Source organism: Petromyzon marinus, chromosome 16 (genome assembly GCF_048934315.1).
Source record: "Petromyzon marinus isolate PM22_M1 ecotype Great Lakes invasive population chromosome 16, UKy_Petmar_22M1.pri1.0, whole genome shotgun sequence".
NCBI classification, from domain to species: Eukaryota; Metazoa; Chordata; class Hyperoartia; order Petromyzontiformes; family Petromyzontidae; genus Petromyzon; species Petromyzon marinus.
Window position 1 is genome coordinate 2387509 of NC_133682.1, and position 16755 is coordinate 2404263.

At 48.0% G+C, this 16755-nt stretch overlaps 1 protein-coding gene across 10 annotated transcripts in view; it reads right to left on the minus strand.

The window, feature by feature from the left end:
• LOC116942987 (amyloid beta precursor protein binding family B member 2-like) overlaps nucleotides 1–16755 on the minus strand; it is a 65222-nt gene that overhangs the window by 30976 nt on the left and 17491 nt on the right. For 6 of the 10 annotated variants that reach the window (XM_076067409.1, XM_076067411.1, XM_032955545.2 and 3 more), the window contains exons 2-3: nucleotides 6882–7021; nucleotides 4505–5584 (exon numbers count right to left, since the gene is read on the minus strand). In XM_076067409.1, coding sequence (XP_075923524.1) covers nucleotides 4505–5584; nucleotides 6882–6930 — 1129 coding nt within the window. In that variant the 5' untranslated portion in view covers nucleotides 6931–7021. Of the gene's footprint in view, nucleotides 1–1204; nucleotides 4479–4504; nucleotides 5585–6244; nucleotides 6323–6881; nucleotides 7022–9244; nucleotides 10024–16755 lie in introns of those variants that run through there. The other 4 variants (XM_076067413.1, XM_076067410.1, XM_076067414.1 and 1 more) reach the window with 4 other exon arrangements.

A 16755-nucleotide genomic window follows, 5' to 3' on the forward strand; every position in this document is an offset into this window, starting at 1 on the left:
GCTTATTGGCCAAAACGTTGACTCGCGAGGAGGAGGTTTGCATCCACGGCTGTGCAAAAAAAATGAACAAACCGGCACTCCCACGCCAGCACCTTTATTTAGTCATGTCCCAGCAGGCGGGCATGACAGGAAGGAAATGCCGCCAACTCCCCATCTATTTTTACAGCGCCGTTCTCCGCACCAGTGAGGTGCATTATAAATACTGTAGAACATTCTCTGTAGACGGAAAACCATGGCAGTAATTGGCAGAAACTTGCAGCAATGACGACAAATGCCACGCAAACACGCTTGAGTCATCATTTACGGCATGACAACGAACCAATACATTTATTTATATTGAAGATTAACCAATAACTCTACAATGTATTAAATAAATAAATAGATAAATCAATGTCATGTATTTAACCAGCCCGGAACCTTGATATTTATTATCAACATTCGAAGGAAGACCATGTGCAACCGTAATTACGCAGGGCCAAAATTAAATTATTAAAATGTAACCGGGGTGAATTTATTTTTAAATATATGATTTGAGATATGTCGGCGAGAAAAAGTGGCACACTTCCGCGATTGATGACGCAAGATCTTTAAATGTCCACGTTACAACTGATGGTGTGCTTTTGTAATTGCCTGTAGTGATTGCCTGTCGTGATTGCCTGTCGTGATTAGAGAACAGTTGGGGGACCCAAACTTGCTCAATGGCAAGCACACTCGCCACAAATCTATACAGCACTCATATACTTTTATTTTGTGAATGTAAATTACATACGTAAATATATATATATTTTTTACAAAAAACACAAAATTACATGCAATATTAGTGTAAAATAAAAGGTCACTTCAGAGTGAGTAATCTCAGTTTCATAAGTTTTAAACATTTATTTTCCACAAACATACCTACTGGACACATCACTGCAGCTCTATGAAGATATGCTCAGTAAGTTTTAAAGATAAATCTATCAGATTTGCAATAAGAAAAAAACCTGTATTACATGTTATTTTCATCCCTGGGTGCAAATGCCCACTTGCCATGTACTGGATTACTCACTTAGGAACACATTTAATTGCCAAATCTTATTAAAAACTATGAAATGCCAGACAGTTGTTTCTATGGAAACGTAAAAGAAAAAAAATCCGAGCGCAAATGGAAAGAAACATTAAGGGTGAAACAAGGCACCGAATTCTATGGCAACGACACTCGTACCTTCTTTGTCTAAAATGATGACGGCCAGGATGAAGTCCTTGCCGTACATGATTGCCAGCGCAGATGCTGCCACGCACCAGGCCACGATCCGATGCCACGCAGACTCGCCCCCCAAGAGCTCGCCCGCTCTCCGCAGCAGTTTGCCTTTTACAGCGGGGTGGTGGTGGCGGCGACGGGCGGCGCCATTTTACCTTCCCGCTGGAGATTCACGGCTCCCACCCGGACACCGTGAGGGCGGGGAGGAGGCTGCGCACGAGCACCAGGCACTGCCAGGTCGATGCGTCGTGCTGCGTGTCTGACGGCCGTGACTGCGGCACACTACGGCATTTAGCTCATCGAATAACCCCGCACCCCCGATTAAGCCAATTCCACCTGACAGCGAAGGCTGTTCATCAAACTGTGCGGCAAAAGCGCTAATCACAGTGCCTTCCCACCGCTGCGGTTCGCCAAAACAAAATTGCATCCTTCGGCCGTTAAAAACGGGTGACGCAGAGATATTTTTCGTGGGAACGGTGACTTGCTTGGTTATTGGACGGAATATTAAACATCAACATCTGCGTATACACTGCTCTTCGACCTTCCCATATCCTCTGACTTTGGCGTGAGGGCAATCTTCACGCGAGTGATTTGCAGTTTTGTACTTTGGGACACCGTTCAAGAGCTGTGGCCTGCTGCAAATGTAATGTAAAGCTGTCGGGAGCCCGTGCATTTCCATCACAGATGAAAATCTCTCAGGTATGACACTGCGTCCCTAAGTTCAGCAGCTGTAAACCACCACGAGCCATTTGAGCTCTGCTTAATATCCATTAGGCACGCTACCACCACCACCACCACTCAGCTTGATGCGCTCGTTAGTGAGGCACTGCTGGCGCGTGCAACATAGATCCGCACGTATCACGCATCGCCCATTGTGTCAACGAAATCCAGTGGCTTCAACCCACTTTGCTAAATTAGGTCCTTTTCCGACGTGAATGCCAATAATCTAGGCTCAATTTAACCAAACAAAAATCCTGGCCACACTTGAGAGCACTGGAAAAGGCAAAGAGTAGCGCGCTGCTTCGCAGTTGAAAAATACTCCGATGATGCATTTCTCCAGTGTGAAAATTGACAGCTTTAATGGGGCGTGAATGCTGGACAGTGCGGCACGCGTGCCATTTGTCCGTTACCCTCCAGGTCAGGAATAACAACCTCCCCCCTAATTCTGTGCCAAGCTTTTGTCGTCTAAGCGTGGCATCTCTCCTGCAGGTATAGTCACCCGCTTGCTCGGGGCGAACGGATGTCACTTTCAGCGGTTTCTGCTGAAAGGGCCAAAACAGGTACGTGTGGGAAATTACTCAGCAGCAATGTCTTTGAGCAAAAGCGTGTGGGGAATTTACTGTGACCGTTTCGTTGATTCAATCCGAAAGCTAAACCTTCCTCCCCCGACCGTCGTTACGATTGCCAAAAAAAAACATTTCAGTTCACTCTATCTGTCTTACCCACAATCACGGAATATGACATTCGATGACAGCTGGTATTAACACAGGAGACTGTGCTGCAAAGCCCCACAAGCCATGCCGTGAGTATGGTCGAAGGGTAACAAGACAGCACAGGCAGCGCACCGGTTGGGGAATGTAAAAATCACCCAGTACAAAACGGTCCTACTCCCCGGCAAATAAACACGCCAATGAGCAATTAATGATTACACGAGCGAAATGTCAAGATTCTTAACTTGGGATTACTGCTTTTCTTCCTACATTTTTTTTTAACGCAGGTGGATCCACAGACAGGCCCACCCACGACAGTTCATGGCTTTCGATGTGCATGTGTGTGTGTGCGTACGTGCGAGCGTAGTGTAGCGATTAGCGCGCTGCGCTACGAACCTGACGACCCGAGTTCGATTTCAAGTCACGGCCAAGTGACGATTATCTGAACCGGTCCTGGACCTGGCCTAGGTCGACTCAGCCTCAAATGAGTACCTGGTACAGTGCGTGAAAACATCGCCACTAGGGAGACAAAGGCGGCTGGACGTGGTGCTGGCCATCCACCCCCTCGTGTGCTGTTCTGGCCTTCATAGGTGCTTTCTAACAGCATTTGCCCCACCAGTCTGTTAAGGCTATACGGGACATCATTGTCTTTGTGCGTGCACGTAATTGTGTGAGTGGAGTGGTGGGGTGGTGGTTAGCGCACTGCGCTAAGAATCCAACAACATAAGATTGATACTTGGCTGTGGCCAACATCAGTGGCGCGTGATCTTAACCTGTCAACTCAGCACTAATTTATCAGGTAGGTTTGGTGCGTGAAGATGGAGAGACGCAGGCGGCAAGGCATGGTGCTGGACACGCCACCACATCGCGTCACACATCCCATTCGTGCGCCATGGTGCTCGCTAACAGCACTTGCCCAAAAAGCCTGTATAATGACAACACGGGGGATCTTTATCTTTGTATCTGTGTGCGCACATACATGTGTTTGTATGCCCATGCCGCCTGCTCCCTGAAAAGACGGTCTACCAATCAGGTCGTTGCAAATCTGCAGCGGCAATCTGCACGGCGCCGCGTGCTTAAAAACAACCCCAGTGATAGCATCTCATCGTACAGGTGGGCCGTGCGGTGTGGAGCGGCAGGCCCGGCATTACATGTCGGTCGCAAATGCCCGACTACAATCATGCTCCTGGAGAAAGTTAAAAGCCGAAGATAAAAGGAGTGGGTAAGTTAAACAAAAAAAAAACACAACTTTATAGCTGTATTCATCAAAGGTGAAATTTGAAGTAAAAAAGCAAATAAAATGACACCGGTATGTTAGAGTCACCACCGTAAAAGTAAACATGTTGTAAATAATCATATTAATTCTCAGAGCCACCTCCTTTACTTTGAAATCTATATGCTTTTAGAATGTATTTCACCAACCATCAATGTTCAATGGGGGGAGGGGGGTGGCCCAGGTAAAACAAATACAAGGATAATGTAAATGTACTTGTTTTATATGAGGGCAATAACATAGAATATGGCTTTTATCTTAAAGGAATCAGTTTACTTGCTAACATGTTTATGGCCCCACAGACACCGCGTTTGTGACCCGCGACTAGTGAGGGGCAGCTCAACATAGAACCAGTGAGACTGTTAAAATATTTAATCAACATGCTCGCAAGCTCCAATAATTCCCACCGTGGGTAATTGAGAGTTAACTTCATGTCTATTTCATGTGCGAGGGTAACTTCATTTGGTTCTCTAAACCTCGTCGATTGCCACTGAATGAATCCCGAGAACCCCGTGGTCACGCGCGATAACTCGCGACGCCCACCGCCCCCCACACACTGACCAGAGTCCTCGGGCGAGGTGTACGAGGCGCTCTCCTGCGACAGCGTGGTCCAGCTCGAGTCCTCGTCGCTCATCGCCGTGTTCCTCATCCCAAAGAACATGCGCCCGCGCAATGCCCTGCCCCCGTCCTCGTCCCCCTGCTCTGCCTCGCTCGCCGGCGCCTGCAGCTCCGACAGCGCGTCCGCCGCTGCCTTGGGGCGCTCCGTCGCCGAGCTCGGCGACTCGGACGCCGAGGGGGAAGAGTCCGCGCGGGCCGTGGTGCTGTCGCGCGGGCCTTCGGTCTTGCCGCTCAAGTCTCCGTTTAGCAGCAGGGTTCCCTTGCCGGTGAAGGCAGACTCGAGGTCTGCGTAGTAGCCGAGGAAGCTTTTATTCTTTTTCATCTGCGATGTGGAGACAGTGGCGGGCGCCTCGTCCTCCTGTCCATCGCTGGTCTCCTTGCCCTCCGCTTTCTCCAGCCCGACGTTACCATTGTTGTTGCCCGGACAATTGTCGTTGCGGTTGGGGTCTCGTGCGGCGGGAGCCTGGCCGCCAAGCTGTTCGTAGCCGCGGTTAAGTTCGGCATTCGCGTCGCCGTCGCGGGGTGGGCCGTCGCGGCCCGCGTCGTGCGCCGGCGGCTGCGTACCCTGGCCGAGCTCGGCCGCCTTGCGCAGTCGGTTCTCTCCGTTCTTCAGCAGCTTCGCGTTGGCGTTGTGCACGTCCGCGCCGCCGGCTCCGAGGGCGGCGCTCTCGCTGTGCCGGCGCGCGAGCCCGCCGCCGACCGGCACAGCGAGCGCGGAGCCCCGGCCCTCGGCGTCGTCGCCCTCCGCCCCGCCCCCGAGGCCCGTGGAGGACGGTGGGCCCATGGCGGACTGTAGGCCCATGGCGGACTGCAGGCTGGTGGCGGCGTACGCCTTGCGACTCTTGGGTGGGGTGGTGCCGCTGCCGTCGGAGCGCCGCATGTCGGCGTTGAGTAGCTCGTTGTGTGACGTGCGCAGCCGCAGGGAGGACGGCGGCTGGGCTGGGCCGGCCTGGCCGCTCGCCGCTTCCAGTGGCCCAATGGCCTGCCCGATCGTGGCCGGCATCGCTCCGAAAGTGGAATCGACTGCAATTGAAACACAAGCAGCGATAGGAACGTTCTCCCTGCGGTGTCATGTATATTCCAGGCACATTCTGCATGTGTGCGCACATATATATGAATGAATGAGTCAGTTAAAGGGCTTTGTGTTGTGTCCTAAATGAAAAAAAGACATTATTTATTAACAGCCAGGTGGGCGAGCCGGCACCATCAATTGCCCAATTAATGAGTGTTTATACACGTGAGAGGAAACCGGAGCAACCAGAAAAAGCCCACATGTGCGAGGGAGAAACACTACATCCCATACAGAAGGGACAGATGGAGATTTGTCTGCACTTTGCTGTACTGCCCTCTCCTAGAAAATCAGGGTATGGCAGCTTGATGCCCATGGGATGGAAGTCTCAGAATGTGTGTGATGGTGCTGGTATGTGGTACTTCAAAACAAGCATGCACTCATCTGTTGAACGGACGTAATGATTCACGTTGTTTTTAATGAAAATAAAATCTCAATAAGAACAATATACTCATTACTTCAACATGCGATTGACAATGGCATCTCAAATGTTAGAGAAAACCACTAAATATTAATGCGTACTTCGCATTAGCCATGGGCGAACTCAAAAAGTTAAACAGAAATACGAAAACAAATCCTAAAAATCGTTAAAAACATGAACATAAATGTCTTACATGCAAACCTGAGGTAGGGGGGATGGGGAAGCTGTGAGGAGCTGTGCAGATAATCTCTGGGTAAGGCTTAAGGACAATCTGTAAGAAGACGAAATCAACCCAAAGGATGAAACCACAAATTAAAACTCAACAAAAATTGCGGACCACAGGCACAGCACGGAAATGGATGGGGGGGGGGGCAGGCAATTGAAGAAAGCAAAAATAACATGTGGCAAGCAATTGAAATTGAAGCATGCAAGTTATTGCCCTGCAGTAAAAACACTCGCTCAAAAAAACCGAGAAAATATGGAAATGTAATAAATGTATGAAAACAGCTAATATTCACGTACCATTTGCTTCCCAGAGAAGCGATACAAATTCAAGGGAATGGATTGAAAATAAATGGAGTCGAACAATGCATTTAAAGTTATTCCTGTACCTTACGTACAGCTGTTTTACGAGAACACAGCTGGCTCTATATTTTTATCTATTCATAATTTAGCAATTTTGTTCATGCCGAGGTGGCGCTAAACAAGACAGATGTGCCAAACCTGGCCCTCGCCCGAGACAAGTCACCCCTGCGTTCACTCACTCGTCCGCTTAATGCACGTTACGCCCGACCCGTCGAGGTGTGTGCTTGGCGATGCGTTTTGCTTACGGGAGGCGCCGGGCTGTGCTACTGCGTTTGCGGGATATCGCCTGCCCATCCCTGGCCAGTTTAACTCATTCCCCCGTAAGGACGCGCTGTGTGGCTGTCGGCAGGTACAGGATCAGCCCGACCTCTCAGGAGTCGCTTCCCTGTGGAGACAAAGCACATCCACGCACACGCACGCACATCACATCACATACCTGTTGTTTCCCTTCTACGTGACTTTACCGAAAGAACCAAGAATATGAATACCTGTCCCGCTTTGTGAAAGCATTTTGTCTCCATGGGCTCTCGCCTGGTAATAAATAAAATGTTGCGTTCATAGGCTGCTATGATAGTACCATTTCGCTGTTATGGCGGGAATACACAGCCCGTTTGGTACAAAATAAAATATACATGAGAGGACACTGATGGGTTTAAATAAGACATTGTCTTGATTTGAAGCTTTCGTGACTGCAGGAATCCACTCTCTGGTTCTTTCGGACAAGTCACGTAGATAGAAAAAATAACCAAAGAAAACACGACGTTTCGGTCGCAACACAAGCGTCCGTCTTCAAGTGAAGACGGACGCATTACCTGAAGACGGATGCTTGTGTTGCGACCGAAACGTCGTGTTTTCTTTCGTAATTTTTTCTATCTACGTGACTTTACCGAAAAAACCAGAGAGTATTAAATAGGACATGTCAGTTGACAAGCAGGAAAGCCTTGTAAACGAGATGCTCCATATCAAGGGATATTACAAGTTCAACATTTGACAGAATTAACATTTTAAAAAGTAAGGGGTTACTACGATCAATGGTACTGCCACACATTTTCAAAGCTTTTACTACATTATGCTCTGATGCTCTGCAACAGTTATACAACTGATATTCGTATAGGGTCAGTCCATGTCAAATCAATCACTGCAGGAAAATGTTTTGATCTGACCTCTTCCACTTTTTATGCCGGATTTTGGTGCTAGAGATGTAAAATTTTACCAAGTATCACGTCTCAAGGTCAAACGGCTTTATTGTGAGAGGTCACCAAGTATTTGGCCAGCAAAGGCTATCAGGTGGGAACAATGACTAAAGTGTGAAATATTTGTTTTCATTTTTAATGCTACAATAAAAAGTAAACTATTGTTGACAGCTGTCATCGTGCTCAAATATCCTCCCCCCTCCAACAGTTAATATCAAACCATTTTGAGCTTTGACTTTGAAATGTTGACCTTAGACCTCACTGACTGCCAGTCTCAACATAGATGACCAATATCAAGGTTGTACACTGAAGTTCAAACGGCCTCTATGTGTGCACGGAAAATTATCCTGCAATCCTGATGACATGAGGACATATTCACTCAATACATTGTCTCGAGAAAGTTTCATGGGTGATAAATACATTATTAATTTCGTATGAGTAGGCAGGCAGCGGCATTGGGACAAATATGGAATTTGGAGGTGAGGGATTTAGGGAAGCCAAAGAATTGAGAATCATGGTAGTCGAAATGAGATATGCATTAATGAATGGATGAGCATCTCAGCAGCAGCTGGAGTGAGGAAGTGGTGGATGTGGGATTTGTTGCACAGATGGAGGTATGAGGCCCTGCGGAGTTGACATATAGCGGAAGATATTAGGTTTCATGATCTAAATGCATCCACATCTTAGGTGCGTTTCGGTGACAATGGAAATTACAAAAATATAATTATTACATAGTTGCTCCCAAACTCACCCTCATCGTAAGTCCCACCCATTAGTTCCTTTGACATAAATTGTCACACTGGCCCCTCTGTGGCTCATAGTCAGCTCCCAGACATTGGTGTCAATCTGCCGATCTGGTTAGTGCTACCTTATTGCATTCTCTTCACTTACAATTCCTGTACCATAATACATAGGCCACAAACAGATGCTGTACAATGTGTACAGCTGTTTCGTTGCAACTAACTGATGGCCAAAATAAGGCTGTCAGAATAAGGTCGTATTTGCATGTGCACATTTAGAGAGTACCGTTAGAATTTAAACAAAGTTTACAAGATTTAAAAAAAATGCTTAAAAATATTCAACACGGGCTTCTCTGTGAATAACAACACTGCCACACTAAGTGCACAAAAGACCCATAACATTACACTCCTGACATTTGCAAGGGAACAAAAATCGTGGAACAGAAAGCCTGGAGTACAATGAAATTAGAGAAGAAGGAAACAAACCCCGTGACAAAAATGGAATGTGTCTCCTATAACAGGCCGAACAGATCAAACATTTACTCAGCCCGGCGCTTGGGTAACTGCACAAGGAAGGCATGCTGGACTATCTGTTCGGGGGCTTTTAAAACGCCACATCAGCGAGCTGAACGAACCATTCAAGCAGACAATACGAGCAAAGTCACGACACCAAACCTCAAGAGCAGATCCTAGAAGCGGCCCGTGACGACTCGTTAACCGGCACCGCGAAGGCAGTTGGTGAGATATTCGGTGATGCTGTTTAAGGGCAATCTCGGCGCGAGAGGGTTAACGGTTTACGGTTTAGCCCAAAGCCACGGGGCACAACACATTCCTGACATGTTTCCCAAAACCATGGTGCCGTGCAAATGGCAGGGCAGCGCACGTCACTTGACAGAGATGCCTTTTTTTGTTTATATTGTATGACGCTCTCTCGGCTGTTTTTCCCCACCCACAACTCACGACCCACTGGCAACGAAACTTTGCCTTGTTGACGTCCCCTTTCTTGCTTCTCATTCTTCCGCACAAAAGCGATGACGACGTCAGGCCGAGAGTTTGCCCTTCTACTCACGTCATGCATGCGCACACAGCGCTAATGGCACGGCAAAGGTTCGGGCGAGCTGTCCTGGATCTCGGTTCTTCTGGTGGGGGCCACCGGACGAGGCGGGCGGGCGCAATTCCAACGCTTCTCCGTGCGGCAAGAAAACCGGAGGGAGACGGCGAGGAGGTCTCACATCTCCCCGCCGTCGGCCAGCGGTGTCGCGCAACCAATCGCTATTCCGGGGTTTGTGAGATGCCCATTGTCCACCTCCTCCGCTTCCAACTTCCACCCCCCTTCAATGTCCATCTGTCCTCCCATCTGCTGTCTATTACCATGGACAGGAAGAAACTCTCACACCCTGCCGGCACCCCCCACTGGCCAGCAGCATTATGCCGCGCCGCTACAGGTCAGACAAATCCATCGCAATGCAACTCCCTCCCCCGCCCAACTGCCTCAGCTAGATTTCTAGACATGAAAGTCACTTTCATTTCCAGTGCAGGAATCTAAGCACTCACTGAAGCTGGTGTGAACCGTCAGCCTGCATTTTATAATTAGGGTGCGCTGTTCTCAGAGGATCCGTTTAATCTACAAATCTTGCACAGTTTAACATTTTTTTCTCTTTTCTGCATCCAACCCGAAATGGTGAAAGTTATTTAATTCGTTCCTCGTTCCCCTGAGCCTCTATTCTGCAGCTGCCATGCACGCACCCCGGTGAGAGGTGGGTGCCAGCTGGACGGCTCCCTCCTCTCCCCACTTCGCTAATCCTCACCACCACCGCCGTTTTTGTGCGCTTCGGTCAGTTATCATGATAGCAGGATGCCGCCACCGTCGACAGTGAGAAATTAAGGAGCGTGCAGCAACACTGCGTCAGGCATAGACGTGCATTCCATCAGACGCATGCGTCATGGTCCCCGAGCTGCACATAAGCATGCCAAGGCTGTCTGAAAGATAAGGTTTCTTCCCTTTTGAAGAAGTCAAGAGCTTACGTGAAATAAAAAAAAACTGCTCATTTGAAAGGAAGGTATGCGCAAAAAAAACAAGTCACTATGGACTCACAAAGGAGGCAGAGCAATTTTCTCATGCAACATTAAACACCGAACACAGACTTTTCTACGAGCCCCTTCTTTCATTATTTGTGCTATTAATATTTTTCCCCCCTCCCCGCCACCCTCCCCAAGCGCACGTACCACTTTTACACCGACAAAACAGTGGTTTTGAAAAGGCCGCTCTAAAAACCGTACAGCGCCGCACGGATCGGGGGCTCGCGCAACCCCGGCCAAACGAGCGGCGACATTTTAACGCAATGCGAGCTCTCCAACCACTGCTGCACCACGCGGGCGAGCACACACAGCGGCTCCAAGAGACGCTTCCGGACGTGAGACGAGGGCGCAGGCGATGGCGTGGCGCATGCGCGCCCTCTCCTCGAGATGTTTCTCCCCGCAACGATGTCGGGTCAATCATTATCCTGCAGTAGGCCAACGGCTCCTGCGAGGTGGGAATTGGGAGGCAGCGGCAGGCTCGTTTTGTCGGGAGCTTGTAGTTTCCGCGCTCTTTCTCCGCAGGGATTTTTTTACGACACGACCCGGGCTCGTACGATTTCGCGTCCGAAGCAACGGGATACCGTTGGCGACCAAGGAAACGACCGGCTGTGAGCGAGTGCCGTTATAGGGCGGGTGTTGGTACGCTTAAAACTTCCATTCCAACGGACTGCCAGGAAATATTATTCTATGCTGGAGACTTCTCGGGCTAAACCAATGCTCGCTCTCAAATTACAAAATCAACAGGATGCTCCAGCGAGTCTCTCAAACGCTCTCTCACTGATCTCCACAAATGTTTAAAGTGGCCGTTTAACACCTTCAACCAAAAACGTGTAAGCATTGAGCAACACCTGCCGCCTCCCACCCCAACTAAAGGCAGTAAAATCAATTCCCTCCTCTACCCTTTACAATTTCTCTTTAACCCCAAAGATATGATTCTGTAACGGCAGGTTAAATGTCCAGCTGAATAAGGTGGTTTTGCTGAAAACCAGTTTAACCCTTTGGAATGGTCTCATGTCAGAAACCATGAAGACTGCCCCATTAAGCTGCTGAGCAAACACTCACTGGAGGACGACTCAATCTGTACAAAAATGCAGCACTCCTGTTAATATTCTCTTCAAGTCACCCATACAGAAACCACGATGGCAACAACTGACCCGTGTCCCCAAGATTCTGTGCAAAACTTAAGTAATTTTATTTTCCTTACACATGATCTCCATAACGGGAACCCAAATGGAGATCCGGGTAACCTTCATTAATTTTATAGTAATCTATGCAGTGTAATTCTCAGCATCTATCATGGAGTACTTTTCAACTGCTCACATTGTCCCACCAAATGATCCATTTTCTTCCTCTTCCCTTTATCCCCCTTTTTAATTACGAATGCGGCAATTGACGCACAAGAAATTCCACTTGTTCGCAAACGCGCATTTCCCGAGCCGCACCCATAGCTCCGTGTATCCTGTGCAGTGGGGACTATGGCCAAGTTCTAACGGAACAGCCTCAATAATACTAATAACAGCAAGGATATATATTTTATTGCAATAGGGAACGCCTTTAACCGAATGAGGTGTTTACGTGAAAGCGCTCGGCATCGCGGCGCTCAGGAAGCGCAGCTGCCGCGCACTGTACCTGCATGCCCACTCGTGCTCTAGGGGGGTGAAAGGTTATGGCAACATAGCCCGGAGCCAAAGCATGCTAGCAGCGCTGCACGCAAGCATTCCTCTGTCGTGGGAGACGTGCCTCCCTGCGCGTGCGCCTGCCCGTCCGCCGTCTGCTCGCTCGCTCGCCCGCCCGCCCCTTGCCGCGCATACGGTATCCATGGAGAGGACCTGGCCCTCCCGGGGGGCGAGATGGGTGAACGGGCGACAACTGCGCCACTAACACCACGATGCCCCCCACCCCCTCGCGCGCTCGAGACCCTGAGGCTAGAGTGTGAAGTACCTGGGCTCGGACGACACAGGCTGTACGATTCTTAAACTGTCGTTCTGTGTGACAGGTTTCGCGGCATGTACAGCCAAACAAGTGAAAGGGATGTTCCACAGACCGTAGGAGCAGCAGAGGAGAAAGTGTGATCTCTGCTAATATGGCAGTCAGGAGGTGGTTGACAGCAATGGTGGAATCTTTTCAGAGTAGAGAAATTAATTGGGAAGGTTATCAATTTTTGTACAATATTTACGAAGACGATGAAATGCCCACATTTTTGCATATGACGTTCAATGTTCATGGAATGTAAAATTCACATTTACATCATAATTTGTAGCACCGACACAGAACCTGAACCAATTTTTTTAAAAGCCATCCAGAAATAAAACTAACAACAAAAAATCTATACATGTTTTGAAAGCAACATTTTACCAAAGGTATTCATATAGTCAGACGTGCCAAAAACGAGACAATTCGTCAAAGTAATATGACGGGCCATCAGCCAACAGGCGATGTGCTGGTAGAGACTAAGACGTGTGTGCTCTACATTTGGAAGTCCATTCCAATTATGGCAGAAAACCCTCATTACCATCCCCTTGCTGGTGCAAAAAAACAACCATCCCTATCTTCTCTCGATAAACCCCATTGGCTTCTGACCTGCCTTCTTGCCGCTATCTACGCTACCCGACCGACGGAATCACTTCAACCTTCACACCCTTATACATGTATTTTTTTTTACCCGGCTATCTTTGTGACCACAATAAGCACCCCAAGTCAAATGCTCTATCTAGTGAGAAAGAAGGCCTGTCTGCACATGCACGGTTGCCAAACGGATCGCCGATGCTGCATAAACTCCCCACACGTGCAGACAAATAGGTTGCTGCAAGTCTTATGAAATAGGGCTTTTACAGCATTATTTTTGCTGTAATTTTCAGCATCGTGTGTATTTTTAGTTCCACTACCTTCGCAAGTCAAATATCATTTTTAAAATGTACCAATAGAAAGCTTCAAAATATAATTATATATCAAAAAAACATTATTTTTGGGCATGAGTTCAGATTTTTTAAAAGATATTTCAATAGGAAAACAACATTTTTTTCCCACCAAAGCTTCGGTTGAAAAGATCCTTTCAGCAACACAGGAATTCGACCCCGGTTCTCATTAGGGGCCAGGCAATATTGCGCTGGATGGGTAAAGCAGACCTTTGACCCCCAAATTCTGCGCTGCGTCGAGTAAACGAAGCGCTCTGTGTAACAGCCAGCAGTGGCTCGCTTACAGATTTATAACCAAACAAATGTGAGCCTATCCCTGCGGCCTCGCCCAGGAAACCGACTGGTGCACGGTCACGCGGGAGAAAAAAAAGACCTATCTGCTTGCATCAAACGGCCGGCTCGAAAAATAAATGGACACTGCGAGCATTCACTGGGCGCAGTACAAGCATGCGCGCGCGTGCGCGCACGCCCACAGGCAGGGCGGCAATGCCGCTCGCTGAATTCAATATTCCATTTCAAGAATACTGGAGGGGCCCATTAGTTATTAAAGGTTACCACCCGGCAACGAAAGTCACGGCTGCGCGCAAGCAGAACCGTGCGCCACTGTGTAGTGAGCGTGAGAGAAACAAATGGATTTCTCAAAGTTGCATCATTTTCAAAACAAAGTAAATAGTTTTTCCTACTTTGCCGGCTATGTAGTATTAATCACTGAAACATACAGTGAGGGAAACAAGTATTTGATCCCCTGCTGATTTTGTACGTTTGCCCACTGACAAATAAATGATCAGTCTATAATTTTAATGGTAGGTTTATTTGAACAGTGAGAGACAGAATAACAACACAAATCCAGAAAAACGCATGTCAAAAATTTTATAAATTGATTTGCATTTTAATGACGGAAATAAGTATTTGACCCCTCTGCAAAACATGACTTAGTACTTGGTGGCAAAACCCTTGTTGGCAATCACAGAGGTCAGACGTTTCTTGTAGTTGGCCACCAGGTTTGCACACATCTCAGGAGGGATTTTGTCCCACTCCTCTTTGCAGATCTTCTCCAAGTCATTAAGGTTTCGAGGCTGACGTTTGGCAACTCGAACCTTCAGCTCCCTCCACAGATTTTCTATGGCATTAAGGTCTGGAGACTGGCTAGGCCACTCCAGGACCTTAATGTGCTTCTTCTTGAGCCACTCCATTGTTGCCTTGGCCGTGTATTTGGGTCATTGTCATGCTGGAATAGCCACCCACGACCCATTTTCAATGCCCTGGCTGAGGGAAGGAGGTTCTCACCCAAGATTTGACGGTACATGGCCCTGTCCATCGTCCCTTTGATGTGGTTAAGCTGTCCTGTCCCCTTAGCAGAAAAACACCCCCAAAGCATAATGTTTCCACCTCCATGTTTGACGGTGGGGATGGTGTTCTTTGGGTTATAGGCAGCATTCCTCCTCCTCCAAACACAGCGCGTTGAGTTGATGCCAAAGAGCTCCATTTTAGTCTCATCTGACCACAACACTTTCACCCAGTTGTCCTCTGAATTATTCAGATGTTCATTGGCAAACTTCAGACGGGCATGTATATGTGCTTTCTTGAGCAGGGGGACCTTGCGGGCGCTGCAGGATTTCAGTCCTTCACGGTGTAGTGTTACCAATTGTTATCTTGGTGACTTTGGTCCCAGCTGCCTTGAGATCATTGACAAGATCCTCCCGTGTAGTTCTGGGCTGATTCCTCACCGTTCTCATGATCATTGCAACTCCACAAGGTGAGATCTTGCATGGAGCCCCAGGCCAAGGGAGATTGACAGTTCTTTTGTGTTTCTTCCATTTGCGAATAATCGCACCAACTGTTGTCACCTTCTCACCAAGCTGCTTGGCAATGGTCTTGGAGCCCATTCCAGCCTTGTGTAGGTCTCCAATCTTGTCCCTGACATCCTTGGAGAACTCTTTGGTCTTGGCCATGGTGGAGAGTTTGGAATCTGATTGATTGCTTCTGTTGACAGGTGTCTTTTATACAGGTAACAAGCTGAAATTAGGAGCACTCCCTTTAAGAATGTGTTCCTAATCTCAGCTCGTTACCTGTATAAAAGACACCGGGGAGCCAGAAATCTTTCTGATTGAGAGGGGGTCAAATACTTATTTCCTCCATTAAAATGCAAATCAATGCATAAAATGTTTGACATGCGTTTTTCCGGATTTTGTTGTTGTTATTCTGTCTCTCACTGTTCAAATAAACCTACCATTAAAATTATAGACTGATCATTTCTTTGTCAGTGGGCAAACGTACAAAATCAGGACGGGATCAAATGCTTTTTTCCCTCACTGTAACTTCCAGCCCATTGTCAACCCACTGCTGGACAAAGGCCTCCCCACGCCATGTTTGTGTGACTTTACTTCACCACGCTGGTCAGTGCGGGTAGGTGAAGGTAAACGTTCAGCATGTACAGAAATCCAATTCCACTCAACTTCATCAGTGCATCGAAATGTTTCCCCCACACCACTAAACCAGACCTGCCCAGCCAAGACGAGCCCGCACCCTGCGTTACTCAACTTGTGGTTTAGGAAATGTTTGCTTGTCCAGAGGAGTTCTGCAGCCAATCTGCCAACAGCTGTTGCCAGCACATATCCGAGAACATCCTGTTATAGCAGTGCGCTCCACAACTACTGCATCATCTTTCAAAGACTTGGATCCGTTTGTCCAGAAAGACACATACAGCCCTTATTTTGTCAATCCAATCCTGGATGATGCCCTCCCTATGTCGTGCAAGTCGTGGGGCTTATTTGACCATACTTCAGCACACTGGTCAGTGCAGGTTAGTGAATGTGACGAACATGGATACAGTTGCATATAAGTACAGTAAAATGTATTTATTGCATTGCCCTCTGCTGCCAACCATGTAGCCAAGCAGCAGTCTATAACGACTTGTTTTTGCATGGTGGTTACCTTTCCAAGCACTATCCAATCTCAACCTACCTTAGCATCTGGAGTTTGATGAGATTGGGCACATTCCTTGAGGCCAGTGCTAACGGGGTCCCCAGTGTCAATGTAACAGTTCTCTCCATCTACGGGGCTCCCAGAGAGAGCGAAGACTGACGATTTTACAATACTGCACTGATGAATCCTAATGAGGACAAAACAAATCGAGTCTTTGTCTCACAGCTGCCTGATGGGATGGCCATAATTTCTAAAATCTTTGAGTCG